Source organism: Hyperolius riggenbachi, chromosome 6 (assembly GCF_040937935.1).
Source record: "Hyperolius riggenbachi isolate aHypRig1 chromosome 6, aHypRig1.pri, whole genome shotgun sequence".
Classification (NCBI taxonomy): domain Eukaryota; kingdom Metazoa; phylum Chordata; class Amphibia; order Anura; family Hyperoliidae; genus Hyperolius; species Hyperolius riggenbachi.
The window spans coordinates 123260608-123287392 of NC_090651.1; the positions used below are offsets into that span (position 1 = coordinate 123260608).

General features: G+C 43.6%; 1 protein-coding gene across 1 annotated transcript in view; it reads left to right on the forward strand.

The window, feature by feature from the left end:
- The first annotated feature begins 11392 nt into the window (after nt 1-11392).
- LOC137522068 (calcium-activated chloride channel regulator 1-like) overlaps nt 11393-26785 on the forward strand; it is a 157113-nt gene continuing 141720 nt past the window's right edge. The window contains exons 1-2 of the mRNA XM_068242093.1: nt 11393-11485; nt 14456-14596. Of these exons, the coding sequence (XP_068098194.1) occupies nt 11393-11485; nt 14456-14596 (234 nt within the window). The remainder of the gene's footprint in view (nt 11486-14455; nt 14597-26785) is intronic.

A 26785-nucleotide genomic window follows, 5' to 3' on the forward strand; every position in this document is an offset into this window, starting at 1 on the left:
AGCATTGGAGAGATCTCCTATTAACTTTGAGCAAGTATGCAAGGGTAACTATTTTTTCACCTATAATAAAAATAGAGATCTCACTTGCACATATAAGTAGTTATGGGAAACAGTGACGTTATGTCATCAGCCACAACCTGCCCACATAAGAAGCCACATCCTGTGTCTCGTCTGCAATACACAGACAAGAAAATCACCAAAAAGCACTGGCTGGTACATACTAAAATGCCATTCAACATCTGCAATATATGTCTGTCCATGACAAGCCCTGTCTGCAAAGTGCTAGCTAGCTAATCAACTCAAACAGTGCTTGCTGAAAGCATCACTCAGAACCAAGTAATTCCTGCTAAAGTGCCAGTCAGTGATGGTCGGCGCTTCCATAGAGGCAAAGGAAGCAATTTCCGCAGGGCCTCAGAGCCTGTGGGGCTCCCAAGGTGCCCCTCCTCCCCTCTAGCTATTGGTGACCCATGACAGTGAATATGCTGTGTGTTTACTCTGTATAGGAAAATAAATAATGAAAAACACCAAAATGCTTTTTAGGGACATATGATGGACAACTAATGATATGTTGTGATGGGGAGGGGGGTTGGGGGGTTCAGTGCTAGCATTTTTCAGAGCGTAAATAATCTGAACATACCCCACAGGTTGATATACAAATTTATATAACAAATTGAACCACAATGACAGAGAATCCGCATAAGATGAATCAAATCTTGATCACGGTTTATGAAATGATAAGGCACACTGCAATACTGGATTGGTACTCATGTTATGTGATTTATTTTTGAACTATTTACTGTAATTAAAATTATGTAGAATAATTGAAACTTGGCAGGTTAGTGACATTCTCAAAATGGCCACAAGGGTTGTAAAATGTCAGATGAAATGAAGTGTTGATATATGCAAAGTTATACATCTAGCTTCCTGTGCTCTACATGCAAACAGGGAAGGAAAAGGACTTGGGAAGTATAGTTAATAATAAGCGATGGTTAATGATAAGCTAATAATAAGATGATAATAATAATAATATAAAGATAATAATAATGATAAGCTAATTATAAGAGTAAAAGTATGATTTTCTACTGTACAGATCATATATTGCAAGCATATAGTTCTGATACCATTCCGTAAGAAGGACAATGCAGATTTTGACTTTGATCCAAATTTAATCAATTAAAACATTAACTAATTTATAATGAAAGCTTATATAACAAATGATATATTTACTTTGACAAAAATGCATCTCAGTAGTGACATAGTTCACAAGTAAAAGACATCAAAGGTCAATGTAAAGTTAGTCACATGACTTGTGTAATGCAAGGGTTGTTGCTAGGCAATGGGACATTAGCTATATAGTACACTTTATTCCCAACACAAGTCCTGTTAGCAATGGGATGAATGAATGACACCTCCGAAAGGCCAGGTCAGGTTTGGTATTGGCAGTGGTTGTTCTGTAGGAACAGGGTAGGAACACACTAGGCAGAAACGCTAGAGTTGAGCAAAACGCAGCGAAAACACATAATGCAAGTCAATGGGCTGCATGAAAAAACGCATATGGCTGTGTTCTGCAATGTGCGTTTTTAACCACTTCAGGATTCTGCGTACGCTTAAGTACGCCCCTGAATCCTGAAGTGGATTGCATGGAAACGGCCGCTCGCATGAGCGGACGTTCCATGTCAGTTCACGGAGGGTGTCTTCGTGAACACCCTGCGAGCCGACGATCGCGGCTCGCAGGGTAAATGTAAACACACGGGGAAGATCTTCCCCGGTGTTTACATGTATACGGCGCTGCTGCGCAGCAGCGCCGTAGAGGAGATCGGCGATCCCCGGCCTCTGATTGGCCGGGGATCGCCGGCATCTGATAGGCTAAAGCCTATCTCCTCAGGCGCAGGACGGAAATCCGTCCTGCGCCGCTCACAGGGGGAGGGAGAGGGAGGGAAGGGGAAGGAGGCCAGGAAGCACTGCGGAGGGGGGCTTTGAAGAGCCCCCCCCCCCGCAAGCGCAAGCAGCCGGCGGCGATCAGACCCCCCCCAGCAGGACATCCCCCTAGTGGGGAAAAAAGGGGGGAAGTCTGATTGCCCTGGCTGCTAGCTGATCGGTGCTGTGGGCTGGAAAGCCCACGCAGCACCGATCAGCAAAAATACCCCTGGCACAGAAGTGGTTAAAAACGCTGGTCTTGCTGCATATTTTTCCAAAACGCATCTAAAACGCACACAATGAAAGTCAATGGTGATGCAGAGGTATTGCGTTTTAGTGCATTTTTTATGCGTTTTGTATGCGTTTTTAAAAAAAACTAGGTTTGATGACGCATTTCCGCTTCCTGTTGATTTCCTAGTGATTTGCATAAAATGTATAAAAATATGCGATTTATATATGCGAACCACAGATGCATTAAAACACATGCAAAATGCAAGAAAAAATTCATATGCGGGGAAAAAAACGCACAGAAACGCATGGAAAATGCACTAAAACCGCACAAACACATATGCAGCAAAACGCTACCCTTCCCGCACTACCTAGTGTGTTCCCAGCCACAAGCTAAAAAATGTGGTAAGATTGGACAAGATTTTACTATTCACATTGTATGGCTAGTGACCTAATTAGCCAGTGCACAGAAACGAATGCCAAGATAACAGTTAAAAATGCACTTACAGATGGTGCTTTGCCAATAATATGGAAGAATTTGTTATACAAGGATTTAATTAAAGAAAAGACAAGACGTTTTGAATCAGGATGGTACCATTTATTGGCTAACATAGAGGCAAATAAAAAGTAAGCTTTTGGCTAATATGCCTTCTTCAGACTTAGTTCCTGTGTATTAAAGAAAAGGGAAAGACCATGTTTACAGTGGTGCATTGTGGTTTGGTGTAACGGCCACTTTGTAACTAGAGATGGCCCGAACCTCCGAACCTTGCGAACCGCAATAGACTTCAATGGGGAGGCGAACTTTGAAAACTAGAAAAAATTATGCTGGCCACAAAAGTGATGGTAAAGATGTTTCAAGGGGTCTAACACTTGGAGGGGGGCATGGCGGAGTGGGATACACGCCAAAAGTGCCGGGGAAAAATCCGGATTGGACGCAAAGCAGCATTTTAAGGGCAGAAATCACATTGAATGCTAAATTGCAGGCCTAAAGTGCTTTAAAGCAGTAGGATCAGCCATACTATGCCAGGGAAAAAAAAACACATATATAAGTAGATAAATACTTGACCTACTTACATAACACATGTATTATACTGTCCACGTTTTGATTTCAGTGAATGTTATATAGTAAATTACGATAATTCTGTTCCTGGTGGGGGCCATGTCTTTTGCCCACAGTTAAGGCTAACTCGTGATGTCATTTCTGCCCTTTACTTTTTTTCTTGTCTCCTCCAATAGCTGAGTTGCCTCAGCCTTGCTTGTAAACACAAGTGAGTAGGGGATTAGGTTTCAGATAAGAAGCTGGCAGGGAAATAAAGGGAATAGGAGGAATAGATTATAGATAAAAAGAACCCCCAGCATGCAATTCTTTGGCACGACTACTAAAGGGCCAGTGTTCCTTAAGTATGTGATAACTCCAAATCATAACAGCAGAAAAAGTTTTGAAAGTTTTAAATGCAGGATTAGAATCTTTATCACTTAATACACTCAGACCAGTTGCTGTTGAAATTTGATTTTTATGGTGACGATACCGCTTTAAAACATCTTGCATGTGTATACATCAATCAGGGAGTGTAATTAGAGTACTGCTTCACAATGACACACCAAACTCACTGTGTAACGCACCGCAAACAGCTGTTTGCGTAGTGACGGCAGTGCTGGACTGGTACGCACCATGGCCAGATTGCTCTTCCTCACTCAGTGATGTCAGGTAATGTCTGACTGCCTTATCAACTTTCAATGGTTCTTTCCCTAACATAGTTAAAGCTTACATCTATTTTTTTAAATTACTTTTTCTGCTGGCTGTTCACTGCCTGTAACGAGAATCTCTTACGGAGGGCAAGTCTGCCATTGCGAGTGACCACGGGTAATGGCCGGGGAATCAGGGTTCGATTCCGGTCCGGAGTGGGAGCCTGAGAACTGGCTACCACCACCGCACTACATTACCTGTAACGAGAATCTTTTATGGAGGGCAAGTCTGCTATTGCGAGTGACCACGGGTAATGGCTAATACAATGTGCAGCCACACAGTTGCAGTTAACAGGTATGCACGGAGTGGTATATCACACTGCATGCACTAAAGTAGGTAGGTGGGTGCACTGAACACAACTGGTAGGTATATGCAGTGATGAGGTGGGTGCACTGAACACAACAGGTAGGTATATGCAGTGATGAGGTGGGTTCACTAAACACAACAGGTAGGTATATACAGTACTGCGAATTACAATGTGCACCAGTCACACACATAGGTAGTCACTGAATGTGCTGGGCCTGGCTGGCAGTGGCACACACACAGTATGAATTAACAAGGCTGTCTATGCAACACAAGTGTCAGTGGGACACACAGAAAAAAAATAGATCACAAGAACAAGATTAGCTCTCAAAAGAGCTGTTGTAGGGTGCTATTTTAGCAATTAGAAATCAGCAAGAAGCAAGCTAACAAGCCTACAAGAGCCTAACTAATCTTTCCCTATGAGATAGTCTACAGCAGCTGTCCCTTCTTTAATTAGTGTAGGCACACGAGTGAGTATAATGGCCGGCGGTGCCTGCCTTTTATAAGGGGGGGAGTGGCTCCAGGAGGGAGTGGAGCCTGATTGGCTACAATGTGCCTGCTGACTGTGATGTAGAGGGTCAAAGTTGACCCTAATGGTGCATTATGGGGGCGAACCAAACTTCCAGAAAAGTTTGCCTTAGATGGCGAACGCAAACCACTGGAAGTTCGCCGGGGACCGTTCGCCGGCGAACCGTTTGGGCCATCTCTATTTGTAACAAGGCTTACCACTGTCAGTAACTTACCTCGGGGATCCAGCAATGCATCTATTGCCGTGGAGACCTGATCGGCTTCCACCTCTTCCGCCCCGATGGTTACTTCGTGTGCGCGTCCCTAGTAACCAGGACGCGCACACATCTTCCGGTAGTACTGTAGGGCGGGCGCATCCAGGCACATGTCTGCCCTGCGCTCTCAGACGCCAGAGAGTTAGTGTTAGCTGACATGTTTAGCATGCTATCTAGCTTATGCTGCATTCCTATTTCCTCTAACAGGTCATTAAGATTGCACAACTGAAAGCTATATAGATATGCCACTCAGGGGCTGGCACTGGAAATAACACGTATGAGAAAAAAAATCACACAAAGATCAATAGTGCTGCACTAGGTGAGTAATCTATTTATTAAATATTTGCATGTCACCACTGTGGGATTGTATGGTGCATACATATCAACAACAACAACAACAACAAATAACATTTGTAAAGCGCTTTTCTCCCGTGGGACTCAAAGCGCATAAGCATGGCTCCGACCATTGTGGTACAGAGGAAGAATTTTATAAGTCTGGAAATGCCAGGCTAAACAGGTGGCTTTTCAGTCTGGATTTGAATAGCTCCAGGGATGGTGCTGTCTTTACTGGATGTGGTAGGGAGTTCCAAAGAGTAGGGGCAGCATGACAGAAGGCTCTATTTCCAGATTTTTTGAGGTGCACTCTGGGAGTGACCAAGTTTATAGAACTTGCTGATCTGAGGTTGTGAGAGGTGTGGTGCAGCTTCAGCAGGTCCTTCATGTATCCAGGGCCCAGATTGTGCAGGGATTTGAATGTCAGCAGTCCAATCTTGAAGAGTATTCTCCATTCTACTGGTAGCCAGTGCAGTGAGCGAAGGATCGGTGTAATGTGACAGTGGCGAGGCTGGTTTGCTAGCAATCTGGCAGCAGCATTCTGCACTAATTGCAGGCGACGCAGGTCCTTTTTGGGGAGGCCAGCATAAAGGGCATTGCGGTAGTCCAGCCGTGATGTGATGAAGGCGTGGACTGTATACATATAATACAGTTCAGACTGCTGGGTACAGTAGGTACAGAGAGAGGGGATGGAGCTGCAGTATGTAGGGTTCTTGTGCTGTTACTGCTGTATTGGATTTAATTATATTTGCACATTAATTTATGCATTCTTTATTACTGTATGCTATCCATTGGCTATAGGCGGTTTTTGGATGTAATTACAGTATTTTTCACAGCAGTGCCAGAGGTGCGTTGACATTTGCCTATTAGACTGGTTGTGTATACTTGTGGCGTTATACAGACATGCTACCACTTTTTATTGAAAGGCAGCAGGGGCATTTTTAGACAAAGGCATTCCAGGCCACTGCCTGGAATGACATGCTCCTGATTAAGCCCTGTCCGCTGAACTAATCCCCATCCCCAAACTAAGCCAAGCCCTGGACAAAGCCATGCCCCCAGGGGTGTTTGTACCTCCTTCTGTCCCCTTGTGCCTCCTTCTGTCTCCCTTGATGGCAACCTAGCTTTTTTGGCAATATTTGTTGGCAGTTAGCATAAATCTGGTATCTAGACTCTCTCCAGGCCCTAGGCACCTGCATAAGATGCCTTGTGGCTGTTCCAGCTCTGTGTGAATAGCTCCAGGGATGGTGCTATGTGCCTCCATTTGTCCTTACGTGCCTCCTTCTGTCCCCCTTTGTGCCTCCCTCTGTCCCCTTGTCCCACTATCCATCCCCCTCCTGCGCTCCCCCAGTCCAGTGTGTAAAGGGAGAGTATAGTGCAGCAGAAGCTGTGCTTTAACCTCCCCTCTGGAGTCCAGTGCTGTACCTGTGCGATCATCTGTTTTCTGCTCCCTCTAGTGCTGGCTCTCCTCATGTAGCGTGTAAACATGCTACATGCAGCAGCAGATGCTGGGCACTAGGGTGATTGGTGAGTACACAGGCGGCAGACTGCATGCTTGTAAGTCAGTCACAGGCACTTGCAAACTGTAAAGCGCCCAATGACATTGCCACTGAACTTATTTTTTGACTTTTCTATGTTAGCAATATATTTGAATAACTGCATGACTGCATGGAATAATATATTTTATATATTTCTCCCACAGTAAAATGCAGTATAGCTTACTATTTTTCCTTTGTTTCTGTCAATTACAATACACACCACCAACACCATACACACCATTTGCACCATTTGCAATTGCTCAATCCAACTGCCAAAACATTGTGCAAAGGAGGAAAGCTCACTGCCATCTTTTTACATAGTTACATAGTTTAATTGAAAAAAATACTTCTGCCAATCAAGTTCAACCAGAAAGAAAACATCATCCTGAACCTGCACATATATCAGTTGATCCAGGGGAAGGCAAAAAACCTTACAAGGCCTGGGCCAATTAGCCTTAAAGAGGAAATCCAGTGAAAATAATGTAGTAAAAAAAAGTGCTTCATTTTTTACCATAATTATGTATAAATGATTTAGTCAGTGTTTGCTCATTGTAAAATCTTTCCTCTCCCAGATTCACATTCTGACATGTATTACATGGTGACATTGTTACTGTGGGCAAGTTATGTAGCTGCTCCTAGCTGTTTTGGCTGTTAGAGACAGCTGTAAACAGCTAATTCCTGTCTGTGAACATTGTTACATTGTGGCAGTTTGCCCAGAGTACCGCGGTACTCAGAGCTTCTTGTGGGAGGGGTTTCAGCACAAAATCAGTCATACAGCGCCCCCTGATGGTCTGTTTGTGAAAATCATTATATTTCTCATGTAAAAGGGGGTATCAGCTACTGATTGGGATAAAGTTCAATTCTAGGTTGGAGTTTCTCTTTAAGAGGGAAAAATTCCTTCCCAACATGGCAGTCAGATAAGTCACTGGCTCAACTAGGGAATTACCTGGTAATTATAGCCATGGATGCACTTCAATGCAAGGAAAGCATCAAAAGGATCAAATAACACAGAGAAATGTATGCAAATCATAAGAAGGCAAAATTACATTTAACTTTGCTTTTTCATAGAGGGCTTTTTGGTCCTTGACACCTTCCAGGTGGTTCTGGGTCACTATGAGCTGCCTAGGTATTCTTATATAATAAGTATAAAACCAGCACCATATCACCGATATGTAATGATAAATAACCACTTCCATGTAACACCGGAGTAGAAATAAGTGATATTGCAAATAGTATGAGCAAAAATGCCAATATTCTTTTCACATTCTTTTAAAAATAATGTTAGATTTGATTATTGAGCAAAAATGGCATTGAAAATTCATTTTGTTACCTTTTGTGGAGTTTGACAGTTTTGTGGTAAAAATATCAAATGTATGCATTTTTGTGGTCAAAATTGTTACAGTAAAAATATTGTTTTTCTTTGAAATCAATAAACAGAAACTGCAAAAAAATATATATATTGTTTTTCTGCGTGGTCGTGCTTTTCACAATTTTTCAATGTAAAAAATATGGATTTTTTTGCATTTTCGCAGTAAAAATATGGATTTTTCATATAAAAATACAAGTCTTATTTTTGTGAAAATTGCCAGTAGCTACAGTATACAGCAGCTTGATTGATTAGCTTCTGGCTATGGTCTAATTTTACTCTTAGGCCTCCAAAAATCGATTTTGGATGTGAAAATGATTTTGGCAAAAATTTGCAAGCAACACTGATAGCAAATAACTGTGAACATATGAACAAATATAAATAAAAATGAACCAAAAAGACAAAAGAAAAGAGTTGTGTATGGCGATAGGCCTAAAAGAGTAAAATTAGACCACCACCAGATGTTAATCAACTGAGCTACTAGTATAGCTACTGGTACTGAACCTGAGTCTGCAAAAGAAGCAGACAAAAAAAAAAAAAAAAAACTCATCCGGACTAAACAAAAAATCCAGGAAAAAGGAACAACTTTTGAACACAGAAATGGACCACATATAAAGAGTTAGCCAGGAACCATATTAAGCATACAGACAGCATATGAGAAAAGCTAGGCAAGGACCATTCAGATGTATTTAGACCACTTACAATAAAACAACCTGATAGGATTAAAAAAAAAAACATTCTATATGTGATGCACCCTCAGAAGTGAAACTGCATAATGTAAACAAGACTAGAACTGAACGTGGAGAGAAACACGACCCACGTCCAAGTCAAGAATGTAACGCTTTTGTGTTATCCTTATGAAATGCGAAGAGTGTTGTACTGACATGTATGTTTATATTGTCATGTACCGCTATGTATTCCATGTCACGCAAATCTCAGTACTTAGTAAATTATTAAAAGCGTATAAGTTAGGGATGTGCCTCAGCTTGTTTCAGTTCATGAATGCTGGGACAATCTGATTCCACTGAAGCAATACATTCGCAGTACAGATGATGCCATTTATTATTGCCTTATTCAATGGCTTGAAAATGAAAGATTGCAGTGCGTGCACAGTGAAATTTCCTCTTTTAGTGATTACTCTCTTACATTTATGTATGTTTCAGGAGCTGTTAGAATTAATAGTGATCATTTCTCAATTGATACATGCACTATCAATGTCTGATACCATTCATGATCATTTTGATTGGCAGTTTGGATTGATCGCTGTACTGACATGCTTCCTGATGCACAGCCTGCTCTGTTCTATAGAGAAGGAAGGGGCGGAGCCCCACTGTAACAGCTTCAATAGATGCTGTTTCACAAACAATAAAAGACAGCCAATAGTGGTCCAGCATGATAAATAAACTACCATGGTATTGCTGCCATATAGACCGAGTTGGAGGAAAACATTGCGACACTGTGCACAAATCAGTTAAATCATGACATTGTACTTGTAGTTAAATTATTACATACACAAATAACATCAAGTAAGTTCAACAGCAGCAGCTAATGGTAACAGTTTTGACAGAAAAGAACTAAAGAAGGCTGGTAGCACACTTGTCTGTGCAGAAAATAATATGGTTAAAGGCAGGGCCGGATTTACCATAAGGCACGGTAGGCAAATGTCTACAGGCGCCTGTTGATGGAAAGGAAGCTCACTTCCCACCTCTTTAAGTGCCTCTCTCCCTCCTTACCTATGCAGAGTCCTGAGCGGAGTGTAAATGAGAGGTTACTTAGGCGGGACTTGGCATTCCACTGACCAGAACTCCTTTCAGTTGGGGCAACTCTAGCTACCCAATACTTAGGGGCACCTTGAGCTATGTAATACTGAGGATATCTCTGGCTTATTTATACTTTAGGTGCCCATACATGGTACAATTTTTCATTTTTTTTCGATTACACAATTTAGTTCGATTTCTCCGTTAGATCAAATATAAAGATTTTTCCAACATGTCTGATCAGATTTTTTTCGAAAAAACGGGATAATCGTATTTTCTACTTTCATTAGATTCGATCATTTAGATCGAAAAAATAGGAAAATCGAACGTTTTTATTGTATCGTGTATGGGCACCATTAGGGGCACCTTTAGCTACCAATGACAGCAAGAGAATTAAGGGAGAAGTGACACTTGCGGTGTGGATCAGCGGTTGTTTGTAGCTTTATGGAGGGCAAAGTCTAGGGTGCCCATAGGTTCCTGTGATGTAAGTCCAGGCCTGGTTAAAGGACACCTGAACTGAGAAGAATATGGAGACTGCCATATTTATTTCCTTTTATTTCCTTTAAAGCAATTCCAGTTGCCTAGCGTCCTGCTGACCTCTATTGGCTACAGTAGTATCTGAATCACACACCTGAAACAAGCACGCGGCTAATGCAGAGTCACGATCACTTACGTATTCGGTCGTGGCGCCTGCCACATACGGGTATCTGTGAGTGTTCGCGCACCGCGATGCACTCACGTAAACATTGTTTTCACAAGATTTTCAGATGTTTCATAAGCCAAAGTAAAAAAAAACCTGGAACGGAGGATAAATAACAACTTCATATCAATAAAGGTCCACAAATATGCTTCATGATAAATTGCATAGTGGCACATTGCCATAAACTGTTGATCAGCCATCATCTGCTGCTGTCCTCACAGCTCTGACCTGATTTCAGGGACACATGCGTGTAGAAAAAAACAAAGTTTTGTAAAAGTAATACTTTTAATGGCTAACTGATAAAGTTAAAGTTAGCCATTAAAAGGTATTACTTTTATAAATATTTGTTTTTTCTACCTACATAATTCGATTGGCTAACACAGTGTAGAAATTATTTTCCTACTAGGGGACACATGGGGTTATATTTTCATCCTACTGTGTACATATGACTCCTTTATGACTTGTATATAGTACAAAGTGTTTTACAGCCTTTGTTTCAGAAGGATACAGTGGGAAATAAGGTTGTATCAATAATTGTTTTGTTCTCTACTTCAGACACGCACAAGCACAATTTAAGGTCATAAGATACGACTAGATAACGCTGTATAACTACAAAGTCACACCAAAAGAGTTTGGACATCAAGGAGGCAAGCCAACGATGAAGACTGTAACAGTACTGGCTTTCTTCTGTGTCTTTTATGGTTCATATTCAGCTATGGGCACAATGGTACAGCTGAAAAACAATGGGTATGAAGATATTGTCATTGCAATTAACCCAAGCATACCTGAAAATGTTAAGATGATTCAAAAAATAAAGGTACGTTGTTATTTATAGTTATTTATAGTTGATGAATGTAGTGATTGTTTACCTCCAGTCAGTATATCATTGGTTTGGTATTTGAATGAATGAAGGTAGCAACCAACGGTCTAATGTTTAGTGAAAAATCATTGAAGCGATCAGATATTTGGGATCAGATTGACAGAAAATAAACTCTGTAGGTGTCAACAATCGACTACGAATTGTTTTAAAAATCATTGTTCAATGGCAATTTTGTCAATCGGAAAAATGTTTTTTCTAATCGGTTCTGGTGGTGGATAGAAATGCAGACATCAAACCAACAACCTTGATTCCGGACCGGTGATACCTTTAATGACTAACTGTACATGGTTTATTGCAAGCCTTCGAAACGTTAAGTTTCTTCTTCAGGCATTATACAGCACTCCAGTTCTGTATAATGCCTGAAGAAGAAACTTAACGTTTAAAAAGCTTGCAATAAACCATGTACAGTTAGTCATTAAAGGTATCACCGGAATCAACGTTTGTTGGTTTGATGCCTGCATTTCTGCTCCTCGACTAACACCGGACAACACTTTGCTTGCTTCAGGTGGATAGGAAGTACAGATTGGTTCGTTGATAGTGTCCAAGGCTGTTTCTGGCTACTTTGGCACCCCAGGCAAGGCACCTTTTGTCTGCCTACCCCAATCTTATAAAGGGGAAGATCATAACCTACATCCATTAGTTTTGTTGGCACCAATAGGAAATTGATAGTTTACATAGAAATATTGTTGTTTCTCAAAATAAATTTGTAAAGAATACACAAATAATTACCTCTTACTGGCCCAACCTCACTGAACCCATATAACAAACCCTACCAACAATGGTTTTGAGGGGTGTGTATCCACTTTAAAAACATCATAGTGTTTATGTACAGCCCTGATCTTTACAGGTTAAAATATTATACTGGAATTTCAATCGGAATTGCAACAATCTGTTCAGCAGTGCCCATTTAGGTGTTAAAATTGACTGGCTGTTGGCTATAAGAATTCGATTAGTGTGTGCTAAGACTATCTCTGTTGTGCCCCCTTCTACAGTTGTAAACCCAGGCATCTGTCTAGTTTTCCTATGCCTAAAAATGGCCCTGATACCTGGGCTATTATATTATACAGTTCCCATGTTCTATCTCCTCACTTCCTCCTCTGACTGGGTACGTTTCAGGAAGGACCATAGTCTAATGTATTTTGCTGCAGAAATAGTAAAAATCTACAGGCTGAATATCCACCAGAATATCAGATCTACTCTAACCTCACCCTGTGCCAGCAGCAGGTCATTACTGCTTAGCCAATTATTTCCTGAAATTAAAAACTGACCCCTTCCTCATAGGACCACCAGCTATAAGTACAATGGCCAACCCAGGAAGTGTTTATGTCTGAACTTTGAGACAGATATATTGGATATCATGAAAAAGCAAATTAAGACGTTTAAGACGCAAATTAAGCCCAACAGAGAGAAGACTCAGACTATTTTGACTAGTGAAAACATGGATTGCTGTTCAGTTGCATCATTCATGAAGCCTTTTACATATACAATATTGCACTTTTGGAGGCCTGTGTAGCTCAGTTTTCTGCTTTCCTAAACAGTAATAAATCTTCTTAGGTTATGTCCACACTTGCATGCACGGAAAACTGCACGCATATCTTGCATGTGTTTTTCCATGTGCATTCGTATGTGAAACTATTGCATTTTTCCATAGCGGCGTCGGCACTTTGTAATAAAAAGAATGCGTAAGGTGTCCAAAAAAGAAATACGTGTAAAAAGGTCCCGCAGTAAAAACGGCACTGGAGAAGCTGTTAAGTAGAATATTGGTAAAATTCTAGATATTATACTAGTTAATTCCAATAGAAAAATATTAGTATCTTTACAGATATTTTACTATGACCTAACTTAACTTTACTGTAACCTTCCCTCTTGATGCCTAACACTAACCAATCCCCTCACTGACTAACTATAAAACAGCCTGGTGGTGCCTAATTTTAAGGCTTGCCCCTGGTGCAGCCTTACCCTAAACCCCCCTAGTGGTGCCTAGCTTTAAAACATCCCCAGGCCTACCGATAAATAAGGACAAATGTGCCTCCCCGCCTGTGCTTAACCTTAAAGACCCTTCCCTCGCCCAACCCTATCTGGTCTAATATTTTCTATGATTAGTGGTTATTAGTGGTGATTTGGGCATCAATAAAATAGAGCACCAGCTAGCTGTAGCCGTAGTTTGCCGAGACGGTGGCCCCATCACCCCCTATTTAAGCAGGGGCCTCCTCGGCTATTAGCATTCCCTTCAGCGTCCTTTTTACCCATTTTGCCAAAAAGTGCCACCTGGGGTGCAATATTTTTCCACACATACAAAATCATATTTAATTATTAACATTGGGAGCACAGCAGTTCAAGTTTCACAATAAGAAAAAAAGTGTGTAAACTTATTAAGCGTTAACCCTACCTAACTTTACCTATTCCCAAATGTAAAAAGAACTCATGGTGAGAGACATCTGGAGGCTGTTATATTGAATTTCTTTTAAACATTACCAGTTGCCTGGAAGACCTGCTCATCTTTCTCGTCAGTAGTGTCTGACTCACACACCTGAAACAAGCATGCAGCTAATCTAGTCTCTAGTCTTTTCTCTAATTTCTGTCAGAAACATGTGATCTGCATGCTTGTTCAGGGACTATGGCTAAAAGGATTAGAGGCAGTGGATCCGCAGGACAGCCAGGCAATGTGCATTTTTTAAAAGGATATAAATATGTCAGCCTCCGTATGTCTCTCATCTCGGGTTCATTTTAACACAAGCAAAAAGATATGGTATGTATATTGTAACTGCAAGTATCAATATTAATAACTTGTTTTATAGTTATAGAGGTTACCGTATGTGTAAAATACACCATTAAAGGACTAATTACAGAAAACACTCATTACCAGAATGGCCCAGAACCAATTCATTTCCTTTGTTACAATTTCAGGAAATGGTGACGGAGGCATCAGCTTACATGTTACAAGCCACAAAACAAAGACTCTTTATTAGAAATGTCAAAATTGTAATCCCAAAAAACTGGTCAGTCAGCAGTAGTTACACAAGACCAAAAAGAGAGTCGTATGATAAGGTAATATTTTATTATCATTTCACTGTAGTGCCAATATTGTATTGTGTTTAACATCAAGCAGAATGTTTGGAGTTAGTGTTTCTTTACTTGTAAAATGTTTAATCGACTTTCGGTTCCGGCGCCCTGGAGGGAAGACATTAGACTAGAAGCTCCGGTGAGGGTCCCTTCTCCGACTGACTCACACACCAGAGAAAACCCCCCACGCTATCCAATCTGGGCGGTAGGACACCACTGTGCTCCCCGGTGACATCCACAGTCAATCCATGGACCGATACCTCACATGCGACGAGCGCCGTGAGAAGAACGCCACCCCTGGTGAGGAGCCAAATGATAGAGACTGGGACTCAGACACGGAAGGCACCGTAGATGGAGGTGAGCAGCGCATTAAATACACCAAAATAGCCAAAGCGGTGGTAGATCAGTTACGGCCTGATCTGGAATCCATGATTCAAGCACAGTCCCTCAAAAAAGTCCATAAAGACTTGCAAGCACATACAACCCGTTTTAATCAGGCAGAAAACCGCATCTCAACAGTGGAAGACGATAATGCATCACACGTGAAGTCGATACAAACCCTGTTGAAAGATAACAAAGAGATGCACGATACACTCCAGGACCTGGAAAATAGGTCCAGATGTAGCAACCTGTGTATAGTAGGTCTACCGGAATCATATGCATCGACAACTCTATCTAAAATCTGCGCTGAATCTACTACAGGCCTCTTAGGCCTAGAAGGCATACACCAGGTAGAGAGAGCGCACAAGGAGTCCCCCACAAGCAGCTAACGCCAAAAAAGGGCTGCGTGTGACTATGGCAAAGTACTTAGACTATGCAGAAAAATCTGAGATAATCCGTGCATATCGTCAAAATGGTCAAGACCTAGTGTATGAAGGTCATAAACTTAGACTTTTAATGCTTTTTCGCTGGAGATCTCGAAGCTGCGGCAAAAGTTTAATGTGGCCTGCACTGAATGCGTTCGCCGTCAATGGAAATTCACACTGCTCTATCCAGCTATACTAAAATGCACTGAGAGTGAAGATGTGACAAGAGTCTTCAAGACTCCACAGGAGGCTGAGTCTTTCTTCTCCACAATGGGAACGTCAGCTTCTCAATTGCCACCTGATCACAGTGATGATGGCTCCTGAGAGAAACACCTCATGCAGGTTATGTATACAGTATTTGAAATCAATAATTGTGGCGCTACACACTTGTTTCCTTTCTTTAACCAAGATCAAGCTGCTTAATATGCATCTGAACTGTTTTGCTGGAGAAAGTCTGGAAAGTTAATGTACCCCAGAACTGTTGTGGGGTTTTTTTGTGGTTGGAGGCGGGATCTTGACTTTAACTGGACCTGCTTGTCTCGTTTATCTCCTAGCAGAAGAAGTGAAGTCACTTTAGTTTTTCTCCCTCCCTTGATTCACTCTAACATTTCTGGTTCTTCAGGCACTGAAGATGGGTGTTCAGTGTTCAGGACTTTTCTTAGTTATTAATGTTGGGGATGGGGCTGGGTTTTTTTCTGTTTTTCTGTCAGTTGACAGAAGGGGGGGGGGGTCGTCACCATCTCAAGGGGGTATGATTCAGTAGTTTCGGGCTTTCTCAGTTATGTCAATGCTTGCAATCGAACTCTTGCACATCTCCATAGCTGACAAATGCCTATAACTTTTTGTAGTTGGAATGTTAAAGGGCTACGCTCTCCTCGCAAACGCTCAATGGTCTTGCGCCATTTAAAAAAGTTGCGAGTAGAAGTAGCACTACTGCAAGAAACTCACCTGTCATCCGAACACTTTCACCTTATGAAAAAACATTGGGTGGGACAAGTTTTCGGTTCGTCCTCAGTTGAGAGGAAAGCAGGTGTGCTTATTTTAATCCATACACATTTTTAGGGTAAGATATTTGATCAACAATTTGACGAGGGAGGAAGGTGGGCAAGAGTTCGCTTGCAATTAGGTAACGAAGTAATTAATCTTTTGAATGTTTATGGGCCAAACGGAGACAATTCACTGTTTATGGGGAAGCTCAGCGAGCTGATTCTTCATGACGCATCTTCAAATTGGGTAGTTGGGGGAGACTTCAACACCATAATGAGCACTGCAGAAGATAGATCCTTGGGTGTCCCAATACCTCAAATGTATCAGAAAAAAGCTGATCACCTTAGTGCTTTTGCACAAGATACACAGCTGACAGACATTTGGAGAGTGCTGCGCCCTTGGGACAGATCGTATACGTTCTATTCTGCCCAGCATGATCTGTGGACCAGAATAGACTTTTTTTTGGTATCAGACAGAATTGCCAAAAGGGTGCTGCACTCTGACATCTTAGACATGGTCATTTCAGACCACTCTCCAATTGTCCTTTCAATGAAAGAATCTACCCCTAGGGGCACATATATTCTCTGGAGATTTCCAGTGCAAATCTGTCAAGATGAACAGTTTGCTGAGCTCCTCAAGCAATGGCGGCATGAGTATTGGGAGGAAAATAAACAAAATATATCAGATGCTGAGTTATTCTGGGAAGCTGCAAAACCAGTCCTTAGAGGGAGAATAATAACCTTTATGTCTGGTAAAAGAAAGAAAGTTTAGAACAACCATTCAAAAACAGTAAGGGAAGCTAGAGAGTCTTTGATCAAATTCCAGGGACATCCAAATCCTGTAACTAAATTAGAGTGGATGGAAAATAAATTGGAGACAGATTCTTGGCTCAAAATTAAAGATCCTATCCGTGGAACGTACAAAGAAATCAGATTTAGAAGATATGGGAACAAAATGAGTAAAATGCTTAGTAATATTGTTAACGGTTCTCATCCCTCCAATAATATTCCGGTGATTAGAAGTAACTCAGGCCAACTTATTTCTGATCCCAAACAAATTAATGATCAGTTTCAACAGTTTTACGTCAAGCTCTATAGTGATACGACCACTGACAATCAACCTTCTCAAATTAAAGACTTGCTCCAAAATATTTCATTACTCTAACATCTGAGGATTTGCTCTCTCTTAACACAGATGTCACCCAAGATAAGATTTTATCAACAATTAAAAATCTAGCAAACTATACATCTCCAGGTTCAGATGGCCTATCCCCAGAGTTCAATAAACTCCTAAAAGTAGAGATTGCACCATCTCTCCAAAACATGTTTAATGCTATCCTTAAAGATGACCACATGCCTAATTCAGCCAAGTCAGCTCACATCAAACTACTCCCCAAGTCAGGTAAAGACCACCTAGACCCGGCAGTGTATCGGCCCATATCTTTAATTAATCAAGATATTAAAATCCTAACAAAGATTATGGCTGATAGGCTGGAGGGTCTTATATACAAACTCGTAAGCCCCACCCAAGCGGGATTCATTAGAAATAGATCGGCAGTCATGAACATTAGAAAGGTCCTCACGGTACTAGACTTCACAAAGGCCTACACAATCACTAGCAAATATTATGCTTTACCACTACTAGACGCCGAGAAGGCCTTTGATAATGTCAAATGGAGCTGGTTAAAAGCTATCCTTAATGAAATGAACTTTCAAGGCTCCTTCTGTAATCTTATACTTGCACTACAAGATAGTCCTAGTGCCCAAATCTATACACCTGGCTTTCTTTCATCTCGTTTTACCCTCGAGAAGGGCACACGTCAAGTGTGCCCCCTATAGTTATTTACATAGTTATTTTGGCTGAAAAAAGACATACGTCCATCAAGTTCAACCAGTACTATCACTTCTATTGTTCAATCTGGCCCTTGAACCCCTAATTCGCATACTTCATGATCAAATCACAGGTATACCAATTGGAAGAGAAGCCTTAACTCAAGCTGCTTTTGCAGATGATTTACTTTTATTCATGGCCAAACCACACAAAGAACTTCATAAGGCATTGAACATCATCAAATCTGTGGGTTCCTTGAGTGGGTTTAAAATCAACTTAAAGGGAACCAGAGACGAAGGCCAGTTGAAAAATGAAAAGAGATGTTATACATACCTGGGGCTTCCTCCAGCCCCATAAGCCTGGATCGCTCCGACGCCGCCATCCTCCGCTGCCTCTATCGCCACTACCGGGTCCCGTCACTTCCGCCGGATGCGACCAGTTGTACGCATGCACAGGGGCTCCCTCCGGCTTTGTATGCATGCACCTGCGCAGTACGGAGGGAGCGCACTGCGCTTGTGTCGACTGGCCGAAATTACGGGACCTGGTACCGGCGGACAGAGGCAGTGGAGGACGGCGGCGTGGGAGCGATCCAGGCTTATGGAGCTGGAGGAACCCCCAGGTATGTATAAATTTAGTATCATCTTCGTCTCTGGGTCTCTTTAAATAAAGGCAAACTATTATGCCTCTCATCCAGTTCAGAGCTCCCTAAGGCAATGATAGATCCTCCAATATCCATTAAAAAACATGTCAAATATCTGGGGATTCATTTCACAAGAGACCCTGATTCCTTATACAACTTAAATTATACTCCTCTTTTCGCTCACATTAAATAAAAGCTAGAACATTGGCAGAACTTACCAATTAGTCTTATGGGCAGAGCTGCAATTCTGAAATCTATGTGCTTTGGCTAATTGCTGTACCCCCTCCAACCAATTTTTTTAATAATAAAACATAAAGACATTAGAGATGGGCCGAACCTCCAATTTTTGGTTCGCGAACCGGGTTCGCGAAGTTCCGTGAAAGGTACGGTTTGCACGAACTTTAGCGAACTGCAATAGACTTCAATGGGGAGGCGAACTTGGAAAACTAGAAACACTTATGCTGGCCAGAAAAGTGATGGAAAAGATGTTTCAATGGGTCTAACACCTGGAGGGGGGCATGGCGGAGTGGGATGCATGCCAAAAGTCCCGGGGGAAAATCTGGATTTGACGCAAAGCAGCGTTTTAAGGGCAGAATCTGGATTTGATGCAAAGCAGCATTTTAAGGGCAGAAATCACATTGAATGCTAAATTGCAGGCCTAAAGTGCTTTAAAACATTCTGCATGTGTATACATCAATCAGGTAGTGTGATTAGTGTACTGCTTCACACTGACAGACCAAACTCACTGTGTAACGCACCGCAAACGGCTGATTGTGTAGTGACGGCCGTGCTGGACTGGTGCGCACCATGACGAGAGTGCAGGTGATGGTGGCTTTACAGCCCATATGGTCACCCGGCTGATGTAGCTGAATGACAGAACAGTGACTGTCCAGCTGATCAAATTTGGTCTGACCACAATGAAGCAACAACCTTATTATCTTTGGTGTGCCAACCCCTGAGACACTTATATAGCCGGCGGTCATTGCTTCATTGTGATACGCAAGCCCCTTCACCGCGACAAGGTAATGATCACGAAGGGGGTAATGATCACCCGGCAGGACAAGCTGGCAACTATGCATTACAATGCGTTTAAGGGTGATGTCACAGCACAATGCAATAAAGGTACCACTGCCAGTAATCCTCCTCCCATGTCCATGCAGGCAAAGACAGGACGCTCCAGCGATCTCATGGTGATGTCGGACATGCAGACATTCTTTAGTCCAACGCCTTGCCGTAGCCCTTCGGGATCCACCCTCCACCAAAGCCTGGACCGGCAAGTAGCCGACTACCTGGCCTTAAGTGTGGATGTAGACACTGTGAGCAGCGATGATGAACCCTTGGACTACTGGGTGCGCAGGCGTGACCTGTGGCCAGAGCTGTCTCAATTTGCCATCCAACTTCTGTCTTGCCCTGCTTCAAGCATCCTGTCAGAAAGGACCTTCAGTGCAGCTGGAGGCATTGTCACTGAGAAGAGAAGTCGCCTAAGTCACAAAAGTGTTCAGTACCTCACCTTTATCAAAATGAATGAGGCATGGATCCCGGAAGGCTACTGCCCTCCCAAAGAATGAGTCAGTCCCCACACACACCATCTCTTCCTGCAAGCCGTGTGACTGGCTGCCTGCCCCAAGACTAAGTCGCTCCCCACACAGCACCTCTGCCCGCCGGCTGCTTGAATGCCTTCTCCGCCACCACCAACAGGGTCCAGGACTCCAGGCGGATTCCTGAATTTAGCAGCGTCCGCTATAATAATTTTTCTGGTGCGTGTACATGCCTGCCTAATTTTTCTGGCTGCACTGCGGGCGGCTGCAACAACAAAACAAAAGGCATGTGCATGGGTTGGGCACATGTACATGCCTTTTGTTTTGTTGTCTTCCTCCCCCCCCCAGCCACGAACAATACCACGGAACGTGGAGCAACACAAGCCCCCTGTGACGGCTGCTGCGGTTGTTCTTCTGCCGCCGCCTCTTCCTCCTCCACAGAAACATTTTCCTCATCATCCGAGTCTGACTCCTCTTATTCCCCACACGACTCCTCTTCTTCCTCCTCCTCCCCTATCTGTGCTGCCGCAGGTGTTTAGGAAACATCTGGTTCTGATGAAAATTGCTCCCACGACTCTTCCTGCCGTAACTGTTCCTCTTCACGCTCCTCCACAGCTTGATCCACCACTCTACGCACGGCACGCTTCAGGAAGTAAGGGGAACAAGTCACTGATGGTGCCTCACCAGGTTGGTCACCTCCTCAAACGGCCACATGAGCCTGCATGCATTTTGCATCAGTGTTCAGTTGTTAGGGCCACAACATCCCCATCTCCCCAGATTGTGTTCTTCTACTGTAATTGTACAATTACTGGGTGACAGCTTTCTCCTGTTCTAGCAGGCGAGAGAACATGAGCAGGGTCGAATTCCAGCGAGTCGGGCTATCGCATATCAAGCATCTCACCGGCAAGTTGTTTCTCCACTGAATGTCCGCAAAGCGTGCCATGGCCGTGTAAGACTGCCTGAAATGCCCACACAATTTCCTGGCCTGCTTCAGGAAGCCCTCTAAGCCTGGGTACTTTGACACAAATCTTTGAATGACCAGATTCAGCACATGTGCCATGCAGGGTACATGTGTCAGCTTTCCCAAATTCAAAGCGGAAAGAAGATTGCTGCCATTGTCACACACCACGTTGCCGATCTCCAGCTGGTGCGTGGTCAGCCAGTGCTCCACCTGTTTTTTAAGAGCAGTCAGGAGAGCTGGTCCAGTGTGACTTTCCGCTTTAAGGCAAGATGGCGTGACACCATCGTACTTGGCATGCAGCATAGGCTCTGGGGAGATGGGGCTGTGTAGCAGGAGAGGAGATGGCAGCACCACTAGAGTTGAACTGCCACTCAGCCAAGGAGGAGGACGACGACGACAGCGAAGAGGATGTAGCAGGAGGAGTAGGAGGAGAAGGAGAGGAGGTGGCAAGAGGCCTGCCTGCAAGCCGTGGAGGTGTCACTAGTTGCTCCGCTGCGCAGCCAAGTACTCCCTGCTTGCCATCGGTCAGCAGGTTGACCCAATGGGCTGTGTAAGTAATGTAGCGGCCCTGACTGTGCTTGGCAGACCAGGCATCCGTGGTCAGGTGGACCCTTGACCCAACGCTGTTCGCCAGAGATGACACCACTTGCCTCTCAACTTCACGGTACAGTTTGGGTATCGCCTTTCTAGAAAAATAAGTGCGGCCTGGTATCTTCCACTGTTGTGTTCCAATGGCCACAAATTTACGGAAAGCACCACCAGCTTGTATGGTAATAGCTGGCAAGCTAATAGTTCCGCCATGCCAGCTGTCAGACGGCGGGCAAGGCGGTGACTGGCAGAAATTGGCTTCTTCTGCTCAAACATTTCCTTCACAGACACCTGGCTGCTGTGGGCAAAGGAGCAGGAACCGCTCAAGGGCAGAGGCGGAGTGGAGGAGGGTGGCTGTGAAGGTGCAAGGGAGAAAGCGGCTGAAGATGCTGCACCTGAAGGAGGAAGAGGAGAAGGAGGGTGGCTTTTATTTTGTGTGGTTTTGCTCAGGTGTTCTTCCCATTGCTGTTTGTGCCTTTTCTCCAGATGCCTTCGTAAGGCACTTGTCCCTACGTCAGTGTTGGCCTTTCCACGGCTCAATTTTTGGAGACAGAGAGAACAGATGGCTTTACTCCGATCTGAGGCAGACACACTAAAACATTTCCACACCGCTGAGCCCCCCTGGAGTGATGGCACTATGGTGGCCTCAGAGTCAGCAGCTGACGTTGAAGGGCATGTTGGCTGGCTGTCCATAGCTGGCGATACATGGCGCCGGACACTGCCACCAGCTGTTTCTGAGGACGAGCTCCCCCTGCTTCTTTCAGGAACTCATCTCCTCCTACTCCTCTCTGACTCCCCCTCCATCACTTCTATTGGGAACATACGTGGCATCCATATAATCGTCATTATAATCATCCTGCCCAGCTTCGCTTTCCTCAGACACCTCCAAAACTGCACCAACAGCAGCTACTTCATCATCATCATCCTCCTCCATTACGTACATATTGTCGCCTAACTCATACATATGAGGTGGTGTAACTTACCTAGCACCTTCATATTGTTGTAGCAGTAGTGGCTGTGAATCAGTGATTTCACCGCCAAATAACTCCTGCGAAGTGTCAAATGCAGCAGATGTGGTGCTTGTAGTAGCGCTGGTGGCTGCGGAAGATGAGGTTGTCACAGGGCCCCTAGTGGCCGGACCGCGCAATGCCTTCCAATCAGTTTCAGCACACAGACCATGCAATCTGTGGTCGCAATCGGTGCGCAGAAACTGTAGGAATTTTGGCAGCAGACCGACTAGAAGGGAGCCTGTGAGTTACGGTAATACAAGTTACACACTATTTCAGGGTATAACTGCCACCACCTCTGTTACGATGGGACAGAGGAGCCCACTGACCGACTGACTCTAGACCTGCAAATAGAAACGGTTAAAGGGGAACTGAAAACAGAGGTATATGGAGGCTGCCATGTTTATTTCCTTTTAAGCGATACCAGTTGCCTGGCAGCCCTGCTGATCCTCTGCCTCTTATACTATTAGCCATAGCCCCTGAACAAGCATGCAGCAGATCAGGTGTTTCTGACTTTAAATTCAGATCTGACAAGACTAGCTGCATGCTTGTTTCTGGTGTTATTCAGATACTACTGCAGAGAAATAGACCAGCGCCCTGCCAGGCAACTGGTATTGATTAAAAGGAAATAAATATGGCAGCCTCCGTATACCTCTTACTTCAGTTCTCCTTTAAACACACTCTATTCTGTCTAGCTAGCAACAATAGTAGCGACTCTTCAGAAGTCAGGGTTCAGTTTGTGCGGCTGAATAGCAGGATAGCTGAATAAACAAATTACGTTACCGTCATTTATTAAATATGCAATATGAATAATTAATATATACAGAAAATCGTTAAAATCAACAATTATAGAGACAAATAATAGCACAGTATAGAAAATAAAACTGAGGGAAAAAATACTTATACTTAAAGTTTATGGAAATATGTCCTTTCTGGGAAAACTTGTAAAGTTCCTTTGTTTCAGTTCAGGAGCAAAGTTCAGATAAGATGGCCGCTAACCACAGGGTCCTCTGGCTAGCAGCAGCATGCTCTAATAAAGATGGAATTTGGAGGACTGAGGTCCGCCTGCTGGCAATGTGCTTTTGATGAAGCTGGTTTGAGGGCGTGGCAACGCCTGCCCCCTCTGAATTACCCACCAATGACAGTTCATTCCCTCTGAGAGAGATTTTAGGTCTAAACTTATAAAACACTGTAACTCATAAACGATACATGTCATATTTAGGTGGATAGCAGATTTATAATTGTCAGAAAATACCGATTAATATGACATCAGACGTGATTAGGGCAGCGGGTCCAAGTCCTGAAAAGTTTAATAACTTGGTTGTAGAGCACCCCGTGCCCCTCAAGACTGGTATCAAAAGATCCGGCAAGACGCGACAAACCCAATGATACAACTCTCGTAATTATCCTGCATACTATATTACGTAAATATGGAAAAAAACATATACAACATTCATTTCCCTCTGCTGTTGCTGGAGCCAGCCAGTCTGCCTTCATGCTATGACTAGCTTCCTTTGGCTCTCCCTGGATGAAAGTACTTTCAATGTGTTAATTAACATCTGAGTGAGATCAGCTCAGACAAACTCTCTGACACCTCTGCTAAGGCCCAGATCCCAGTCATATGCTAATTAACAAGTCAACAGAGCCATCCTACACTTTAGGTTACTGAGCTATTTCTCTGCTGAGAGCAAGGAGAGACCCCAAGCTGGGCTGCAGGTATCCACAGACATAAGATTCTGATCTGGCAACGCAATGACAATCGGTGCAGGAACCCGATTGCGATTGCGTTCTCTTTTCTCACGGCTCTTCCGTGACAGATGTGTTCTGTGTTAAATAGTCAACCACGTCCTGACAATTTTGGGAGGTGATGGGACGTGCCTTCTTCTGAGCACTGTACTTTGGGCCAGGGCCGCATGAAATCACATCAACATGACCACGCACACACCTGCCAGGTGGCCTTCCTCTCGGTCTGCCGCTACCTCTTCTGTGATCTGGTTTGTCCGTTTTGTCCATATCGGGGGGGGGGGATGAAGTGAAAGGTGTGCACTGATTTGACTAATACAATGTGCAGTCACACAGGTGCAGCAGTTAACAGGTATGCACGGAGTGGTATATCACACTGCGTGCACTCACATAGGTAGGTGGGTTCACTGAACCCAGCAGCTAGGTAGGTATATGCAGTAATGGGTGCCTATCACACACACAGGTGCAGTAGTCACTGAATGTGCTGGGTCTGGGCTGGCAGTGGCACTGCACACAGTATGAATTACAAAAGCTGTCGACGCAACACAAGTGCAGTAATGGGTATTACACAATGTGCAGCTGACTGACACAGGTAGTCACTGACTGTCTGAATGTGCTGGGCCTGGCTGGCAGTGGCAATGCACACAGTATGAATTACAAAAGCTGTCGCCGCAACACAAGTGCAGTAATAATGGGTATTACACAATGTGCAGCTGATACAGTTAGTCAGTGAATGTGGTGGGCCCGGCTGGCAGTGACACTGCACACAGTATGAATTACAAAAGCTGTCGCCGCAACACAAGTGCAGTAATAATGGGTATTACGCAATGTGCAGCTGATACAGTTAGTCACTGAATGTGGTGGGCCTGGCTGGCAGTGGCACTGCACACAGTATGAATTACAAAAGCTGTCGCCGCAACACAAGTGCAGTAATAATGGGTATTACGCAATGTGCATCTGATACAGTTAGTCACTGAATGTGGTGGGCCTGGCTGGCAGGGGCACTGCACACAGTATGAATTACAAAAGCTGTTGCCGCAACACAAGTGCAGTAATAATGGGTATTACACAATGTGCAGCTGATACAGTTAGTCACTGAATGTGGTGGGCCTGGCTGGCAGGGGCACTGCACACAGTATGAATTACAAAAGCTGTCGCCGCAACACTAGTGCAGTAATAATGGGTATTACGCAATGTGCAGCTGATACAGTTAGTCACTGAATGTGGTGGGCCTGGCAGGCAGTGACACTGCCCACAGTATGAATTACAACACAAGTGCAGTAATAATGGGTATTACACAATGTGCAGCTGACACAGGTGTGTGATTGTGATTGGCTTGGGCTGGCACTGGCACACAGTATGAATTACAAAAGCTGTCTATACAACACAAGTGCAGTAATAATGGGTATTACACAATGTGCAGCTGACTGACACAGGTAGTCAGTGTCACTAGTCACAGACTCACTGTCTGATTGTGCTGGGCCTGGGCTGGCACAAACACAGTATGAATTATCAAGGCTCTCTATAATGCAACACAAGTGTCAGTGACACACAGAAAAAAAAATCACAAGAACAGGATTAGCTCTCAAGAGAGCTGTTGTGGGGTGCTATTATAGCAATAAGAATCAGCCAGGAGCAAGCTAACAAGCCAAGAGTCTAACTAATCTTTCCCTAGGAGAAACAGTCTGCAGCAGCTCGCCCTACTCTCACTATAGCAGGCACATGACTGAGTGTAATGGCCAGTGCTCCCTGTCTTATATAAGGGGGGGAGTGGCTCCAGGACTAGGGATGCTCATTCTGATTCCGCAGATTTCTGCATCGGAATGCGGAAATCGGTAATGCAAGTGCGGTAGGTGGATTTCCGCCGGAAATCGCGGAAATTTCAGCCGACTTTAACATTGATTTTCTCAAAAACTATAAGGTCTTTTTGAAAACTTTTTTTTGCATCTTGTTCACAAGATTCAGTTTAATGAACTCTGAAAATTTGGTGTTTCCAGGACTTGCGGGGGCTTTGCTATTAACCACTAAAGTCAGCTGATTTTTACTGTAATGTAAAATGCAGAAAATCTGCATC